At 39.5% G+C, this 17,744-nt stretch overlaps 1 protein-coding gene across 3 annotated transcripts in view; it reads right to left on the bottom strand.

Annotated features, from left to right (window-relative positions):
* The window catches only part of DYNC2H1 (dynein cytoplasmic 2 heavy chain 1), a 384,528-nt gene that overhangs the window by 139,546 nt on the left and 227,238 nt on the right, over positions 1-17,744 (bottom strand). For all 3 annotated transcript variants that reach the window (XM_037889977.2, XM_043529611.1, XM_043529618.1), the window contains 4 exons: positions 12,208-12,368; positions 8,095-8,220; positions 7,251-7,361; positions 3,347-3,502 (listed from right to left, as the gene is read on the bottom strand). In XM_037889977.2, the coding sequence (XP_037745905.1) occupies positions 3,347-3,502; positions 7,251-7,361; positions 8,095-8,220; positions 12,208-12,368 (554 nt within the window). The remainder of the gene's footprint in view (positions 1-3,346; positions 3,503-7,250; positions 7,362-8,094; positions 8,221-12,207; positions 12,369-17,744) is intronic.

The raw sequence follows: 17,744 nt of genomic DNA, 5'->3' as shown, positions 1-17,744 counted from the left end.
GGACTCCCTCCAATTTGTACGCATCCTTTCTGTAGTAGGGGGCCCAAAACTGGACACAATACTCCAGATGTGGCCTCACCGGTGCCGAATAGAGGGGAATAATCACTTCCCTCGATCTGCTGGCAATGCTCCTACTAATGCAGCCCAATATGCTATTGTAGGTAACAAACTGAACTCAAGCTCCCATTGCAAACCATCTTGCAATATATAAAAGGAATATTGAGCAAGAATAAGGAGGTAATATTACCTCTATGGTTTATTAGTGGCACAACTACAGGAATACTTGTTCAGTTTTAGTGTCCACACTTAAAAAAAATATGCTGAAAAATCAGACAAGGTTCAGACAAGTGCTACAAAAATGATTTGGGGTCTGGAAAACATGCTTTAAAGGAGCTCTCTCACAGAGGTTGAGAGGTGACTTGGTCACAGTATATTACCCACAAAGGGAGAATATAACTGCTACTAGAGGTATCTAATCAAGCATAGACATAACAAAATTCAATGGCTGGAAGTTCAATTCAAAAAAATTCAAACGGAAAAAGATGAAAATTTTTAACAAAGATGGGTAATTAACTAGTCATTCAAACAAGTTACTAAAGGACATGGTAAATTCTCCATCATTTTGAATCTTTAACTCAACCTCTGCTCTCTTTCGAAAAGATATGCTGTAGTGTCAACCAGAAGTTATTGGGCCAGATGCAAGTATAACAGAGGAAATGACTTGTGTCAAGAAGGAGGTGAAACTAGATGAACATAACTGGTCCTTCTGGCCTTAAAATCTGAGTAGTGAAGTTTTATTATTTCCATGATTTCTGTGTGGACTGTTCTAATTTGAGGTTAAATTTTAAGTCTTTTGGTAAATTAACACATCTCTGCATAGAAGTCTACTTTTCGAAGCCTTTATGGACAAAGTACATTTTGAAAAATGACTTGAAGGAGGAAAGTGTGGAAGCATGGCAGATTAGAACAAGCAGTAGGTTTTAGCTTTGGGAGCCAAAATCAGAAAAGGCTCACAGTCAAGAGTGAAATTTCATAATAATTAAGTGGGGGTAGGGATAGCTCAGTGGCTTGAGCATTAGCCTGCTAAACCCAGGGTTGCAAGCTCAAACCTTGAGGGGGCCATTTAGGGATCTAGGGCAAAAATTGGAGATTGGTCCTGCTTTGAGCAGGGGGTTAGACTAGATGACCTCCCCCTGATATTCTATGATTCTAAGTGATCTTAATTTATATTATACTGTTTTTAACAAGAAACAATATTCTATGTTAATCATATTTTTTTCTTTTTTCTTGCATCTTTCCATGTTCTGGATCAGAAATTTTTATAACCTAGTTCCCAAACTCATGATTGTATGCCTGGTTGTCCTGCAAATTGGTTTATCTAAAGTCTGCTGATATCCAGTTCATGTGCCAAATCTTTGGCCTCTCCCTTGGACTTTTCTGTCCATGATCATTGCAAGGGCCATCCTACCAATATAACACTCAGGTCTCAGTTGGATATGTCCACGCCAAAGTACCTTCACCTCCTTCAATTTCCCTTCAATTGGAGCAAGCTGCATTAGCCCTTGACCTCATTTTATCTCCTGGAGTGGCCAACCAGTTGACCACCTCAATATCTTCATTTCCATAGTGGAGAGTATGCTGATTTCTTTGCTTATGGCTGGCCATGTCTCCGTTCTCTATACATCTGATCAATGTTATTATGCAATATCCTCAAGTGTTCTAATGTTTGGATGACACATTCAAAACCAAACTTCCAGTCACAATATTACTGCAGTGACCCTGTAGGTCCTTCAACAACACCATCAGCCACCTCTGCAATTAGGGTCATAGTCCCTTTAAACAAGGACCCAAAAAGGAAAAGAAAGCAAAAACAAAAAAGACTCCAATCATTCCAGCCTAAATCAAAGGACAATAAAATGGTCACAGGAGAGGTTCATTTAGTCACGTGTCCAAATAAAAACAAACCAAATGCAGGGAAGCTTCCTTTTCTCTAGTCAGGGCTGCCCCCTTCAGCCAAGGATCCAGTTGGAAAACAAACAAACAAGGAAATTCTTACTATGGTTATAGTCTCTAGGCTTCAGTATAATTCTTCTCAGTACAAGCGAGGTAAATAATTCCCCAATTTTATCTCTCCCACCCAGGATCTAGGTTCAGGAGGAGACCAGACATCACCCTCCTTCCCTTGGAAAAGCCAGTTCCTCCCTCCAGGTTTGCCAACTTGGTGATCTTTAAGGGCTAGTTTCTACCTTTCTGTTTGGTGAAGAGGCTTTTAATGCTTTCTTGAATCATGCAAGAGGGAGCACATACACTTTGTCACAGGGCCCCAGACCTGTATCAGGATCAGCTAGCTCAGATCTCTAAGCCCATGAAGAGTGCCATTGGAACCAATGGGACTCTGAAAAGCTGTAGGTGTCTGTGCTATTAAGCCCCAATTCTGTATTGAGGCCATATCCAATCATTAAGATCTCCAAATTAGTAGCCACCAAAAAGTTCCACATCAGTAGCTATTGTGACAGGATTGGGCCAGATGGCTACAGGAGAGTAATAGAAGGCAGATATATTAGCTCCTGATTAAGTAGGTCCCTTTTCCCTGGGTAAGGTAACCGGAAGGGTTCCAGAACAATCAGGAACCTTCTGGAGACAATTAAGACAGACAGGCTGATTAGAACACCTACACCTGCAGCCAATCAAGAAGTTGCTGGAATCAATTAAGGCAGGCTAATCAGGGCACCTGGGTTTAAAAAGGAGCTCACTTCAGTTTGTGGTGCGGGTGTAAGGAGCTGGGAGCAAGAGGTGCTAGGAGCTGACAGTGAGAACGCATACTGTTGGAGGACTGAGGAGTACAAGCATTATCAGACACCAGGAGGAAAGTTCTATGGTGAAGATAAAGAAGGTGTTGGGAGGAGGCCATGGGGAAGTAGCCCAGGGAGTTGTAGCTGTCGCACAGCTGTTCCAGGAGGCACTCTAGATAGCTGCATTCCACCGGGCCCTGGGCTGGAACCCGGAGTAGAGGGCGGGCCCGGGTTCCCCCCAAACCTCCCAACTCCTGGTCAGACACAGGAGGAGTTGACCTGGACTGTGGGTTCATGAAAACAGCCAAACTGAGGGCTGCCGTGAAGCTCCAAAGCGAGCAAATCCGCCAATAAGCACAAGACCCACCAAGGTAGAGGAGGAACTTTGTCACACTATATTTATCACTTCTGCATGCCCCAACATACAAAAAGGTGCATATTTTATTTTAAACAACAAACTTAAAAGCTGCTAAATATGAAATGATTTCATTATGAAATGAAAGAAAATATTTTAGTAAACAAACCGAATATCGGCAAGAAGTTACAGTACTTACCTGAGGGATATAATTTCTTCTTTCTTGGCATGCAGCATGAAACCATGCCAAACTAAAGAGTGCATGGGCTCGAGACAAATTGCCCTTTTTACTAATCTGCTCTGGACTCCACGATTCATAGGTTCTCATCAAATTCTTTTTTAGGCCTGGAGGAGCCTAGGTAGACAAAAACAACATAGTTTTGCGTGCGTGTGTGTGTATGTATATGTGTGTATATAATATAGTTAAACAACAACATCAACAACAGCACATATGTATATGTCTAAATATCTAACACTAATTATTTCCTAAATCTTCAAAATTAACTTAATTAGATTTGGAAAATAAGAGAAAAGGCTGATTAAAAAAATTGTAGTAGGTGGCCTAATAATAGAATCATCTTAGACTGGAGATAATGTTGACTCACTGAAGGGAATTCTGAACAGAACAATAAACAAATTGTGGGACTGAAATGCAGTATAAGAAAGATTAAGGGAAGGCCATCAGCTTGAAATATGTTAATTTAAAAACAGACTGAAAACAAATTTGTTCAAATACGAATCAAAGAGTTTCTTGTTTTAAAATCAGTACTCCTACTTATTATTTATGTTTCAATGAAGCCTAGTGGCCTTGATCAAGGATAAGGGCCCCCTGTGCTATGCGTATAGGCATAGTACATACATATGATAAAAAGAGACAGTCTCTGCTCAAAAGTATAGGTCAAGAGACAACACACGAATATAAGATGTGGGAAGCACAAGGTAACAGTGAGAAAATTATGATTACTGTAGTAAGAAGGTAACACTACACGACAATCCATTATCAAGTGTAAAAAAAACCACAAGAACGGCCATATTGGCTCAGATCAATGGTTCATCTAGCCCAGTATCCAGTCTTCTGATAGTGGTCAGTACCAGATGCTTCAGATGGAATGAACAGAACAGGACAATTATCGAGTGGAGAGGTGGTGTCAAAGGGGAGTTAGGTTTAAATCTTTTTAAAGATTTTTTCCTCTCCTTTGAAAAAAATGATGTTTTTGGCTAATTTCTCCTACTTACAGCAACCTTAAAGTTACTTGTAACAGTGGCAAAATATTTTCTGACTGATTTTTTTAATAAGTTGATGATTTGCCTTAAATAAATATGTATATCTTGACCAGATGATGATTAAGGGGCTTTGACAACCAAATAATAATCACCAGTGAAAACAAGCCAAGTGAACAACTAGTGTCCTTAGTAAGAACAAGATGTTGGGCTTACAAGAAGAGATAAGGAAAAGAATCAGTGCCATTATATCATTGTGGAGCCTCAGTGATTTTAGAGGTGGTGGATCCAACACCAAGGAGCTAGAACATCAGGGCCTAGATCTCAGAGACTCTGTGGCTAGTGTGTTATTAAGGCACGCAACATTGGTAAGAAGGAGTCCCTACCCTAAATGCCTAAAGTAAAAACTCCACTCAGTATGGAACTGCCAACATTTTGGAATACAGAACACAGAGCCATCAGACCTTGTAATATGGAGCTGCTGGGGTCTAACTGGAGGAAAACTCCTGAGCACTGTTGGTTCAGGTGTTCCTGAGAAGAGCATCTGCTCTGTCCACTCCTTGAATTACTTCCTTTCTGTGGCACAGGACCACCTGCTGTCAGAGAAGAAGAGCTAAACAATGGAAGAAGCACCAAGGACAGCAAACTGCTGTGTTCCGGTAGGTAGCCTTAGATCACCAAAGACATCAGTGAAGCTTGCTCTGAAGATATGGTAATCCCACAGGTGCCTTGGAAGATAGCTCAATACACTGGAAGCTCTGTTACTATTCTAGGATAGCTTGCAGCCATGAAATGACTTGGGCAATAAAGTGTGATGGCAAAAACCTGAATAGGTGCCGGTGCTCAGAAGTGTCTTTCCAAATTAAAGCATCAAGGGAGCCCTTCTGTGACAGATGCAGTCAAGCAATTTCCTTTCAGTGAGTACCATCAAACCATGGAGGGTAACTAATGCTCAAATATCAGCCCAGCCTTCTTAGCATCTAAGGACAGAGGGGACACCAATACCTTTAAAGCACCTCCATGCCAAAGTGTCAAAACTTGGGGTATGTCCAAGATGCCAATGCCAAGGAGCTGACTTCTGGTGGACCTTATCTTCAGGTCTGACGGTTGAGATCTCACCTCTGAAGCTTGTGTGGTTAGGTACCTCACCTTCTGGCAACTATACACCAGGGTGAAGTGACACCTCACCTTCTTGGCACTCTTGCAGCAAGTTTAAAGCACTGGCATGATGAGGCACCTCAGCGATATGCAATGCACCTCACTTCTATATGCTAGTGAGCTGCCTTACTCCAAAGATGCAAGAGGGTGCCTTATCTGCCAATTGTTAAGGTATTAGTGCCAATGTGCTGAGGTAGGGATGCTGAGGCACTTTTCCTTTTCCTGACTGGTGCATCCAGGAAAAGATGCTGATGCATTAGATTGCCTATTCTACATTGCATAGCTAAATCTGAGTCTCCTTTGACTGGCATCAATGTATCCAGGCAGAGGTGTAGAAACATAGTGTCACCCCTACCTCACACTGATGTAACAAAGGCTGCATTGAACTGCAGATTTACTCCAGCTCAGAGAAAACAACCAAAGCTTTGAAAGAAGCTACCAGTTAAGTCTGAGATGAGAGGTTCAGCACCAATTGAAAACTGATTACTTGCCATGACTGAAAGCTAGAGCGCAATAAATGATATTGTGAAACTACCCAAAGTCAAACTGCATGTAAAAAGAGCTGAAGCAGCAAAGCAAAAGGTCTGGCAGGCGACTTCTGTGGATCCTACCTTGACTGACTGAGATTAGAAAAGAATGAACTGAAAAAGTGTTAACAGGGAGCTGTGGCACTGGCATTTGGAGTGGAACTTATATTTTCCACCTGATGGGTTTTAGGTGAAATACACACCCTTGGGCAGAGGCTCTTAACTTTAAGTATGGCTGCCATTGTTGCCTTTTCCATTATAATGTTTTCTTGAGGCAAGAATTTAAGATATTGCAACAGGCATAAATCCCACCTATTCACATTGATTTTGGATATAAATGTTTACGTAATTTTTGAAATTCTAAGAAGAAGAGACACCTAGAGAGTGAGAAAAACATCATCCTACCTAACAGAACCAATTCAGAAGAAAACAGTGTCTGCACTGTCACAGATTGAGTCATAGAAAGATTATCATCCCTGGATACTCTGAGAGATCACTAAATAGGAACTAAACCACCAGACTGCAGACTCAGAAAAAACCATATTATGCAAAATGATGTAAAGCATGATACAGAGTATCAGGAGCAGCTTATAAGGCAGGAACATTAAGAAGTTATCACTCTTGCCATAAAATATAAAAACAAAAAAGAAATTCAGAAATAAATCTTTCATTCTGTTAACTCTTCTGTTTGTGCTTATACTCTATAGAAACTTCCGTATGATCATGCACTGTTCTGAGGCAACGACATTACCCAGGCATAATAGAATGCAATAAGGATAATGTAAGAGCCATAAGTCTGAATTTCCACATTTTTGCTTGCTTAAATCAGCTACGTTTTTAAACATATATTCAATATTATAACCACTGGTTCACTATGCTATCTTTTAATAAAGTTAATTTTTCTAAGTCCAATTTGGGGAAAAAATCTGGAAGTCTTATAAACAACTATTTTATTTCATGGATCAGCAAGTTCTCATACATGATCATACAAATGATCACTACAAATATCCTAAGGTAAATGAATACCAATGTGTTTCATTCATATTTTAAAAAAATGACAAAATCTAAAAAAAGCCCCATATTCTGTATTAGTTACAATTTGCTGAACTTCCTTCTATAAGACATATGCCTGTTGTTTCATCTCTCATGAGTACTTGTTTGTAGCTATTCAATAAAAACGTTCCTTAGAAATCTTACCTCATATGTTATTTTCAGACTTGACTGAAGCAAAATCGGAGCAAATTTTGGATGAACTTCAGCAGTAAGCCACAGACGAAAATTAGGCTGGGGCTGAAGAGTATTCAATTCCTATTTAAAAAAGGAGATGTACTCTATTAAAATTATGAATATTTGATTTTTCAGAACAGTAAGAGTTTAAAGGAATACTATCAACTTAAAATCATACTTCTGTTTGAAAACACCTACTGTTGTTGCAAGCAACATCTGGGATTACGTTAATTGACAGAGATTGGAGAAAATCATTTTTTTCAGGTTGGTTTACTTTGTAGTTTTCACAGCACTTAGTATATAGCTATTTCACTATTACACCTTTATATCAGTTTTCCCCTGTCTGTGTGAGTCTTTCACACAACATGGAAGAGTATCTTTTTGTAAATATAGGAAAATATGATTGCAAAACAACAAAAACCAGCAGGAAGACTCAGGGGCAGGTACAATACTTAACTAATTTAAAAAAAAACTAGATTCTGAGCTGATGCTGTAGCTTTAAGCAGTACACATTCTCAAGCATGTATGAGTCACAATAGGACTGCTCAAATAATTAAGTACTAATTCATCATATGGGTGGCAGAATAGGGCTCTAAGGAAATAGTTCATTTTCTACAACTCAATGAAAATTAAAGTAAAAAACGCATCAAACGAGGTGTGTTTCTCTTTGATTTCAAACATGTAATCACACTGGTGACTAGGAAACCTGTAAATTTGTGTTCCAGACCCTTGTTTTCCGGTCATCAACTTTGCATACTTAGAATAGAAGTTGCCAGATGTTTCTGAAATAACGCAGATGACTCTGATGCCTCACCTTTTCCAAAATAGGAAGCCAAGATACAACAAGATGCAAGTTCTTCAAACAAAGCCATTCTCCATTGCGTGCACATTCTTTTAGAGTTTGAATGGCTAAGTCAGCTTGGCCTTGGCCCATGGCAACCTGCAAAAAGAAATACATTTGTATTGGGAATTTATTATGCCTTAATATTTTGTTCAATAGTGAAAACAAAACACTAACTAGAATTCTCTGAATGTTTTGCTTTTGAAGATCCCCATCGTAGGATTAGAACAAACTGCACGAATCTCCCAAACATTGCAAACATCTGAGTGTTAGGGAGCATACATGCATCAACACACAGAACTGAGCATTTTGGACAAGATGAAAGGGATTTGATCTAGATGGTATATCCTTTATGATCTACAGGAACCATTGGTCTAATGTAATTAAAACGGAGATAGGTCTTTGCATAAGATTGGACTGGAGTTCACTAGCCAAAATATCAAAATCGGTGCTTGGTACTGAAAGAGCTGATGGTGCTGGGTGATGGCAATGTTGTTTCCCTTTTAGGTTGACATTGTTAAGGAAAAGTTAGCACATGTGACTCCATTTTGGTTTGGGGCCCACCATTGTCTAAAAGCAAGCACATCATGCACCAGGAGGAGTGTTCCTTAGATACTGCATTCCTGTGAAAATCCTCCTCCTTGTCTCCAGCCTGCCTTGACTCCCAGTATCTGTTTTTTGTCAGTCCCTAACTCCCTGTCTCCTGGCCTTTGATGTGAGGCCTCCCATCCTGATAATAAAAGTTACTGATGCATGGCTTTAGGACCATGCTGTGTAATTAACATACTGGTTTAGCACGAGAAACGCACCAAGCAGGGACAGGTGGTAGATAAGAAAAGGGTTTGTTTATTGGCTAAGGTTTCCGATGCACGAGGGCAACATGCTTTGCTAAAAAGTATATAACCTTTGTATAATCTGTATTCGGGGTCCCCCTCCTGGCTAGCAGGGGGGGCACCACACTCGAGCGTAATAAACTTGGTGTTTTTTGGGAACTCTGCAGTTGTGGACTTTGTTTATGTGCCTCAGCCTAGATTTGAACTGTGCGTGACCTATCAGGTATAATTTGTAGCATTTGTGTGCGTGTCCTATCAGGTATAATTCGTAACAACACACAAATTGCTTTGTTAGACACTGAACTTTGATAGTGTGACACTGCTGGTACTGAGATTACTGATGCCACCTTTGGTAGCAAAAAAGATGGACTTGATTCTCTTCTACTCACATGGATGTAAATTAGGAATAACTATATTGAAGGTAATGGAGTTACATCAGTGTAAAACTGGTAAGGGATAGGAGAAACAAGCATGTTTTCTTTCTATGAGAAGAGTGGGGAGATACAAATGACCTAACATAGGACCTTGTCTTTTTCATTTTCTTAAGAGTGCTGTCTGTTCAGCTGCTAAATAAATTAGGACTTCCAAATGGAAAATCAAAAATCTTAAACTGAACTTTCTGAGGAATGATGTATGAAGACAAGATTTCCCTTTCCCCATCTCAGTGAAATTGCTGAGTTAGTGGAATAGGCATCTGTGTCAGATGCACTGTACGCTACTCTTAACGAATATTCCACCAAGCTTCCCTATCATCTAACAGAGACTGTCAAATAACAAGAAACTTGGTGCAAGATAGGTTAAGAAGATGCTAAAGTGCTTCTGAGGGAGCTACTAAAGTCTGTCTTGGCTTGTCACTGATGAAACAGGTAAGGGGAACCATGGCTGTCTGGCTAATTCCAGTAGACAACTATTGATGGAAGAGTTGTTGTGCTTTTTATCCTTGAGTTTGAATAAATCAAAGAGTTTGAGGGCCTTCTCTTGGACTGGTGATGCAGGGATGTCCAGTGTATAAGCCAAACATCTGATACCTTATCTTGGAATGCTTTTGAATAATCAGGAGGAGATAAGGAAAAGGTGATCAAGTTATCAGGTGAGGTGGAAGTAAATGCTAAACCCTCACTGGTCTGTTCCCTATCTTTTACCATTGATTCAGAATTACTCTGTCAGCTTTCAGAGATGATTTATGAGATAAATAAAAAATCAGAGATTCTGTCTCCTGTGTGGAATGTTTGGGGAAGATGATTTTGGAGACTTAGTGCTTCTCTTCTAATCTTTTTAAATAGGACAATCTCCAGTAGATTTACCATAAGAATGTCATTCTTTGTCCAGATTTCAGAGTGGTAGCCATGTTAGTCTGTATCAGCAAAAAAAAAACGAGGAGTACTTGTGGCACCTTAGAGACTAACAAATTTATTTGAGCATAAGCTTTTGTGGGCTAAACCCCACTTCACTGGATGCATGCAGTGGAAAATACAGTAGGAAGATATATATATACACAGAGAACACGAACAAAGTGGTTGTTGCCATACCCACTATAACGAGAGTGATCAGTTAAGGTGAGCTATTATCAGCAAGAGAGAAAAAAAACCCTTTTGTAGTGATAATCAGGATGGACCATTTCCAACAGTTGACAAGAAGGTGTGAGTAACAGTAGGGGGAAAAATAAGCATGGGGAAATAGTTTTACTTTGTGTAATGACCCATCCACTCCCAGTCTTTATTCAAGCCTAATTTAATGGTGTCCAGTTTGCAAATTAATTCCAATTCAGCAGTTTCTTGTTGGAGTCTGTTTTTGAAGTTTTTTTGTTGTGGTATTGCCACTTCTCGACCTTTTGTTGTTTTGCAATCATGTTTTCCTATATTTACAAAAAGATACTCTTCCATGTTGTGTGAAAGACGCACACAGACAGGGGAAAACCGACTATAAAGATGTAATAGTGAAATAGCTATATACTAAGTGTATTCTCGATTACAGACCTAGAAGTGGTGTATATATATATATATATATCTTCTTACTGTATTTTCCACTGCATGCATCTGATGAAGTGGGTTTTAGCCCATGAAAACTTATGCTCAAATAAATTTGTTAGACTCTAAGGTGCCACAAGTACTCCCCTTACTCTTTGTCCAGATATAATTCCAAAACGTTATATGGGATGGCCAAGAGGGAAGGAACGTTCTTGGAGCTAATCACACAGAACTAATGTCAGATGTGTCAGAAGATGAAAAGTGAGAAAGCTGCCCTTGTAGATATTAATAACAAGATGGGATCCCAGAGAGACTTGAATCTTTAGAGTATGAGAGGAGGGACAGATCACACTAGCGTTCAGTAGAGAAAAAGGTACAAATTCGAAGACTGCTGAGAGGCAAGATTAAACTGCCCCTATCCTGTTATGCTGTTATCAGAGGAGTTGTGGAAGATTGCTTCAAATCCAAAGTGGAGTACTTCATATTCAAATACCCATTGGGGATGAGTGCATCAGTTTTATGGGAAGACCTTAAAAGGTTAATTGCTGTCAGGTTACACACATATCATGGACCCAATTGTAGGTAATCTTGGTCAGCTCTAAGCAGCTAACTTTTGAAGATGAGTCCTTCTCATCCTTACTGGGCATTTTTTTAAGAGCTGCATTCAATGGTACCAAATATTCTCTGAACTTGAAACCGAGAGGCTTAGAGAAGCTTGGAGTCGTCTGTTTATTCAGATGCAATCCAGAGTCAGGCTATATTGTGCTGATGGATGGGCTGATGAAACCTGCTCTTGAAAAATGATCTTCAGACTCCTTTGTCAAATCAAATGACCTTTTGTGATTAAATGCAGTGTAGAGCAAACAACATGTGGAGACCAGTTCAGACAACATGTGGAGACCTTTTCAGCTTTCACGCAGGCAGGAAAGCATCTGTTGTGCTGGTCAGTGATAGACTTCATGCTGTCACAAAACATGCACCTCTTGAATCTAAGTGCTTCCCCAGAGAAGCCATCTTGAATGATCTACTGGGCAGACCTGAAAGAGTAAAGTACTGTACAAAAACTACTATCAGCTATCAATTAAGTAATACCTAGTTTTTAAGATTCTCAAACTATTTTACAGAATTTTTCTTAAAGAAAATGAAGATCAGTAGTACTGAACATTACTTTAAATTTCTGATTTAACTTTTTCAGTTAAAAATAGAAATTAAAAACACTGCTATGACAGTTGTAACATTTTAAACACAAACATTATATTGTATCATTTTGCGTATCTGAGACCAACCTGGTGGTAGCACTCTCCATGTCTTTCCACACTGGCAAGTTCTTGTAGTTCTTGAGAAGGATCAGCACCAGGAGAAATAATTATCAAGATGGGCTCAATTTCCAATGTCTCTTTATACAGACGTTTTAGATTCAGAGGTGGTGGGGACAACTCTTTTATTCCTGCAGTTGGATAAATATTAAGAAAATAAAGCAACAATAAAGAATAGAATGTTCCTTAGAAATAAACTCCTTCAACTCAAAGATAAACCAGCTACATATATAGTTGGAAGAAAACATCATTTCCTAAAAGACTAGGGTTTTTTTTAAAAACTTCTGATTCATACAAAAGACCCACTTTGGTATATAAATAAGGTACTGTAATACAACAAATTCATATTGCAAAATTAAACAGAAAGACAAATAGGACAAAAATAATGAGGAGTCCGGTGGCACCTTAAAGACTAACAGATTTATTTGGGCATAAGCTTTCATGGGTAAAAAACCTGCACTAATACAGACTAACTTGGCTACCCCTCTAATACAAATAGGACAGATGCTATTATGGATATGGGACTGCCTTAGTTGCTGTGACTGAACTTAGTGATCACAAAAATGTGCCTATGTTAGAACCACATTATTTATCCTGCAATTATCAATAGCAATCAATTGTTTACACATTTATACAGACATCACATAGGTTGGGGGGATCAAATCTGGAACCTTCAGAACTAAACAAAACACACCACCACCACCCACGGTAACAATAGGAGGAGATAAAGAGAGATGAAATTTACTTGTAGATGATAAGCAGAAACAGCTCCCAAGTGCACCCTAACATTGGGAAAAGACTTCTTCAAAGTTCACAATCTCAGGAAATGATGATATGTGACAACTCTTTATTTGAGGCCAAAATGAAATTGCTTTGATTTTAGAGAATAACATTTCCTTGCTGAACTTTGAGAGATTGCACTTCCTTAGAGCATTCAACATCAGTATTTGATAAGGTATCACAATCTACACCACCTAGCATAGGGACTCTTCAGTTATTTGGATAGAAAATATTTGGTCTTACAATGAGAAAGATCTGGGAGCACAGGTAGAAGCACCCATGCTCTAATGACCCATCCATATGATCCAAGCACAAAACTGATGCTCCTAAACTGGATCAATGAGAAGGACAAGAGTGTTGTGTCTCCTTATCTTCCAGGTAATATACAGAAAGAGAAGAATTGGAGTAAAAGAATACAGGAAGTTTTGACATAGGCTCAGGTTAACTCCAGTGTGGCAGTACCACCATACAAACCTTATGGACTTGTCTTGCTTGTGTTGAGGGCCTAAGTGATTAGGATGACCTTGCACAAGCCTGCTGCACCAGGATGAATTTCATCCATAATTTGCTGCAGCATGTCACTTTGATGTTGAGCACTTTGACCTAATTCAGCAAAGCATTTAAGTACATGCTTACAGTTATGTGTATAACTGAAGACTCACTGATGTAAAAAGGATTTAACCACATGCTTCAGTGATAATTCTGAGCTTGGCAACCCTGCATTTCTCTCACACATCTTAACCACTTGAGGAAAACTGCAGTTAAGGTGAGGACACACAACAACCTTCTTAGCAAACTGGCCAGCACTTCTTAGGGAACAAACGCTCAAACTACCCGATCATCCGGTTTAGCCTACTGTTACTCTGCACCAAAATACAGTGCTCCAATCTAGCTCCATTCAACTCACGTCAAGATGGTTGACACAAAACTACATTTAATCGTGTGCATTGTAACTGGGATGATTAGACCCACACTAGTACCATGACTCCCCATGTTAAGCAACATCACTCCTCCACACATTTGTTGTGAGAGTGCTACAGCCAGAATGGTTGAGAAGATCAGGGCAAATCCGAGCCTACCACTATACACAGTCCTCTTCAACCACCCAAGAGCGCACTTGTCATCAAGGCACTCACGGTGGGCCCACTTGACCTGCCCAGATTTCTCTGTGAAGTCTATGTGGTATGAAGAATGGTCTGCAGCTGACGTCAGAAACCAGTCTCTTATAACTGTCCTGACCGTATGTGTACCTGGCTTTGATTTGCTATTCCACTCATCAAATCCCTTCTTAACTGATTTTGATTGGGGAAGGGTTAATATGCAGCCAGCCTGCACATGTTGGTCCAACAAAAGGATCCCTCATTCAGCTGTGGCCAAAGACAGACAATGTCACACACCGATGACTGCCCTCTGACCAGATTTGATGGTGGACTGAGGGCTCTACACTTTGCTGATGAGGCTGCTGCAAATTGGCTTTGCAAGTTCTGCATCTCATAAGAAAACTGAACTGGGCTTAAGATACTGAGGTGTTAGGTGCTATAGAAACCCTACGATGACAAATTAACAGATATGCTCCATGTCAAACATTAAACCATTTTAAAAATGTATTTGAGTTTAAATGAGTGGGGCAAATTTTTAAACATATTTACCTCATTTTAGTGTAGAAGCCTATATTCTATAGTGCTTTAAATTGTTAAAAGCAATTTTACTAGACACCCCAGAATATACATGAAGGTCCTATAACACCAACTTTGGGCAGTCTCCCAGCTCTCAGTTCAGGTGCCAGACAAGGCCTTGTTTGTAGCCTACCAGAGCTGCAATTGCAGGGAAAGTCCTGCTCAGCTGCTGTTGCAGCATGCTCAGTATAAGAAAATGAAAAAGCAGAGGCTTATCATTGGAGTGAATCATAGAATATCAGGGTTGGAAGGGACCTCAGGAGGTTATCTAGTCCAACCCCCGGCTCAAAGCAGGACCAATCCCCAATTTTTGCCCCAGTTCCCTAAATGACCCCCTCAAGGATTGAACTCACAACCCTGGGTTTAGCAGGCCAATGCTCAAACCACTGAGCTATCCCTCCTTCCTCAGGGATAAGCTTTTGATAAGCACTGTGTCAAAGTGTTTGAATTCCATATTCGACAACCACCACAATTTTCTCCTATACAGTGATTTATAGCATATGACTACTGACTGTATACTCATTTCTATTGATTAATATTCTCCACATCTACTCATACAGAAATTCAAAAATTATAGTGAGTTACAGTCTTTCTTCCCTATAAGCTATATCAAGTTTTCAATACCTACAATAACTTAACTGGGCCTAATTATCAGTGGTAGCCCACTAATCACCACCCTTCTTGAAAAACCACTCTCTGCTTTCAATATTCAAGCCAGTTCTTTTTTGATACTGATTTTTCCAACATTACCTTTCAGACCAGGAACTATGTTTTATTCTGTGTTTGTACAGTCTCTAACACAATGGAGCCTTGATCCTAACTAGGCAAACTGGGCAATAATGTAACAGAAGTAATAAGCAGTGTGAAGAACTATGAGTGCAATATGGATATATTCCTAGTTTCCTAGAGATCCCATTAGATCATGGGAATATCTCATGTCTTCGCCTTGAATGAAGCATTCCTGTAAGATTCAGTTTTCTTCCAGCTCACAAGTAAGCGGCTGCATGACATGTACCAAAACAAAGCTGGCAGAGATAATTTCAGGCTTACCAGCTTTGATAGAGTTGCTTTTAAAAACAAGAGGTTGCTAGGAAACAAAGTTAAATAAATCACTGAAAAAGAACTTAAGTGACAGCTATTCATGTTCAGATGATGACAAGAAACAGAAGTACTGAGAAGGTATCTTAATTAGTAGCATCAGAATACCTTAAATGAAAGACACAAAGCTATCTCATTTCTCAAAGTGGGAGCCTATTTCTTTCCTCAGAATAGGTGAGAATTAAATGCTAAATAAGTAATAATTACCTAGCTATTGTAATAAGCTAAAATAATTCAATATTAACCAAAGGCAGTCTAATACACACTGTACAAAACTCATTCATGGAACCAATCCATTTAAAGTGTACCCTCCCATCAACTTATTGTAAAAACCTTAGAAAAATATATATTTAAAAATAAAACTTAAAAAGTTAACCCATCCTGTATGTTTTCATCTTGTAAAACATGCAAAAGTATGTGAAAGAATGATGTTTGGCAAATCATTAGCCTTCAATATTATTTTATCACTTTTTGCTAATTAAATAAAACAAAAACAGCACTCCTACAATAACAATAATGGTAGACATTTCAATGAGTCTACCTGAACAGGAAAGAAGAAGACACCAGCCAAGGCTCCACTACGATGTTCAAGAGCTGGGAGAACCACGGCATCCATATTCACCTGGGGTTATCAAGCTTGGCATTGTCTGCTTCTCTTCAAAATCCTTGAAACAAGGCTGGGAAAGTGGGAATAGTTATTCTGTTCCCAATTCCAGAAGAAGGCATCCCAGTCCAGCACTGAAGGGTCAAAATTTTAGGGGGAAAATGCAAGGAAGCTTTGTATTATTTCTTGATGTGAGAAAAATCTATTGACTGTATGCCGTGCAGATGATAAATTCAGTGAAAAACTTCAAATGCTGTTCACCTGGGGCCAACGACGGATGGCTAAGACAATCCATTGTGACAATTTTCTTCATTTGAAGATCAGCAGCTCAGAGAAGATAATTTAATTCCTCCCCAGGAACATATAGCTTTGCCTTTCAAAAGGAGTAAATTGCTTTTCATTCTTTGCTTTCCAGCAACATACACCACTTCTGTGTGATTTGTTAGCTTTGCAAAAGCTCACCCGATAGGTCCAAAAGGTTGAAGATATGCTTTTACTTTTGTTAAGACCAGGTGTCACAGCATGAAACCTTACTTTAGATGTACTCCCCGCTCCTGGAGACTGGCATCTATGGGATTTAGGGTTGGATTCCAGAGTTTTGGAGAACTGCAGGCGCTGGTCAAAAAGCAGTGCAAAGACCACCACCTCAATTATTACCAGAGCTTGGAGGCAACGCAAAGGGAATCCTACTAGGACTGAAGACTGATTCACCAGTTGAGAAGGAAATTTTACATATACTATATAAGTGTGCTCAGAAAAGCAATGCCCGCACAGGTTGCACAGTGACCGAGGAACAGACCTGGCTGAGGTTGTATGGCTGCCTAGGACAGATCAGATCCAATGTTCTAGGCCTTTTTTTTGCACCAGTCACCAGGTTGATGAGTATTCACAATAGTATCAAATTGGACTTTACCAGATTCTTTATGGAGACATGTTGGTTTAGGCAACTCAGGACCCTGTCCCTATACAATCCCCAAGTGAACCAGCCCTTATGAAGCTATTTCCAAATGGATTCACTCCAATGATAAGCCTTAGCTCTATCATTTTCTTACACTGTGCCAATCACAATGGCATTCAACAGAAAACAGATATTGGAGAATATAATGGGAATCGAGGAAGGGTATCATTTTTGGAAATATGCTTTGTGAAGTAGTTCAATGTCTCCTGATAAGAAGAAAGATGCACTCCAAGAGGTACACCTACAGCCCACCACAGTGCTTTTTAATAGAATAATGAAAGATGGAGGTACCAAAAGATCACACTTTGATGTGAGCACTATCAAGTGCTGAGTCAGAGGATAAAACTGACACCTGAAACAAGTAAAATATATGACCCATCTCACTGTGGCG

Source organism: Chelonia mydas, chromosome 1 (assembly GCF_015237465.2).
Source record: "Chelonia mydas isolate rCheMyd1 chromosome 1, rCheMyd1.pri.v2, whole genome shotgun sequence".
Taxonomy (NCBI): Eukaryota; Metazoa; Chordata; order Testudines; family Cheloniidae; genus Chelonia; species Chelonia mydas.
Note: the sequence above shows the minus strand (reverse complement) of the source record. Positions and strands in the feature narration are given on the sequence as shown.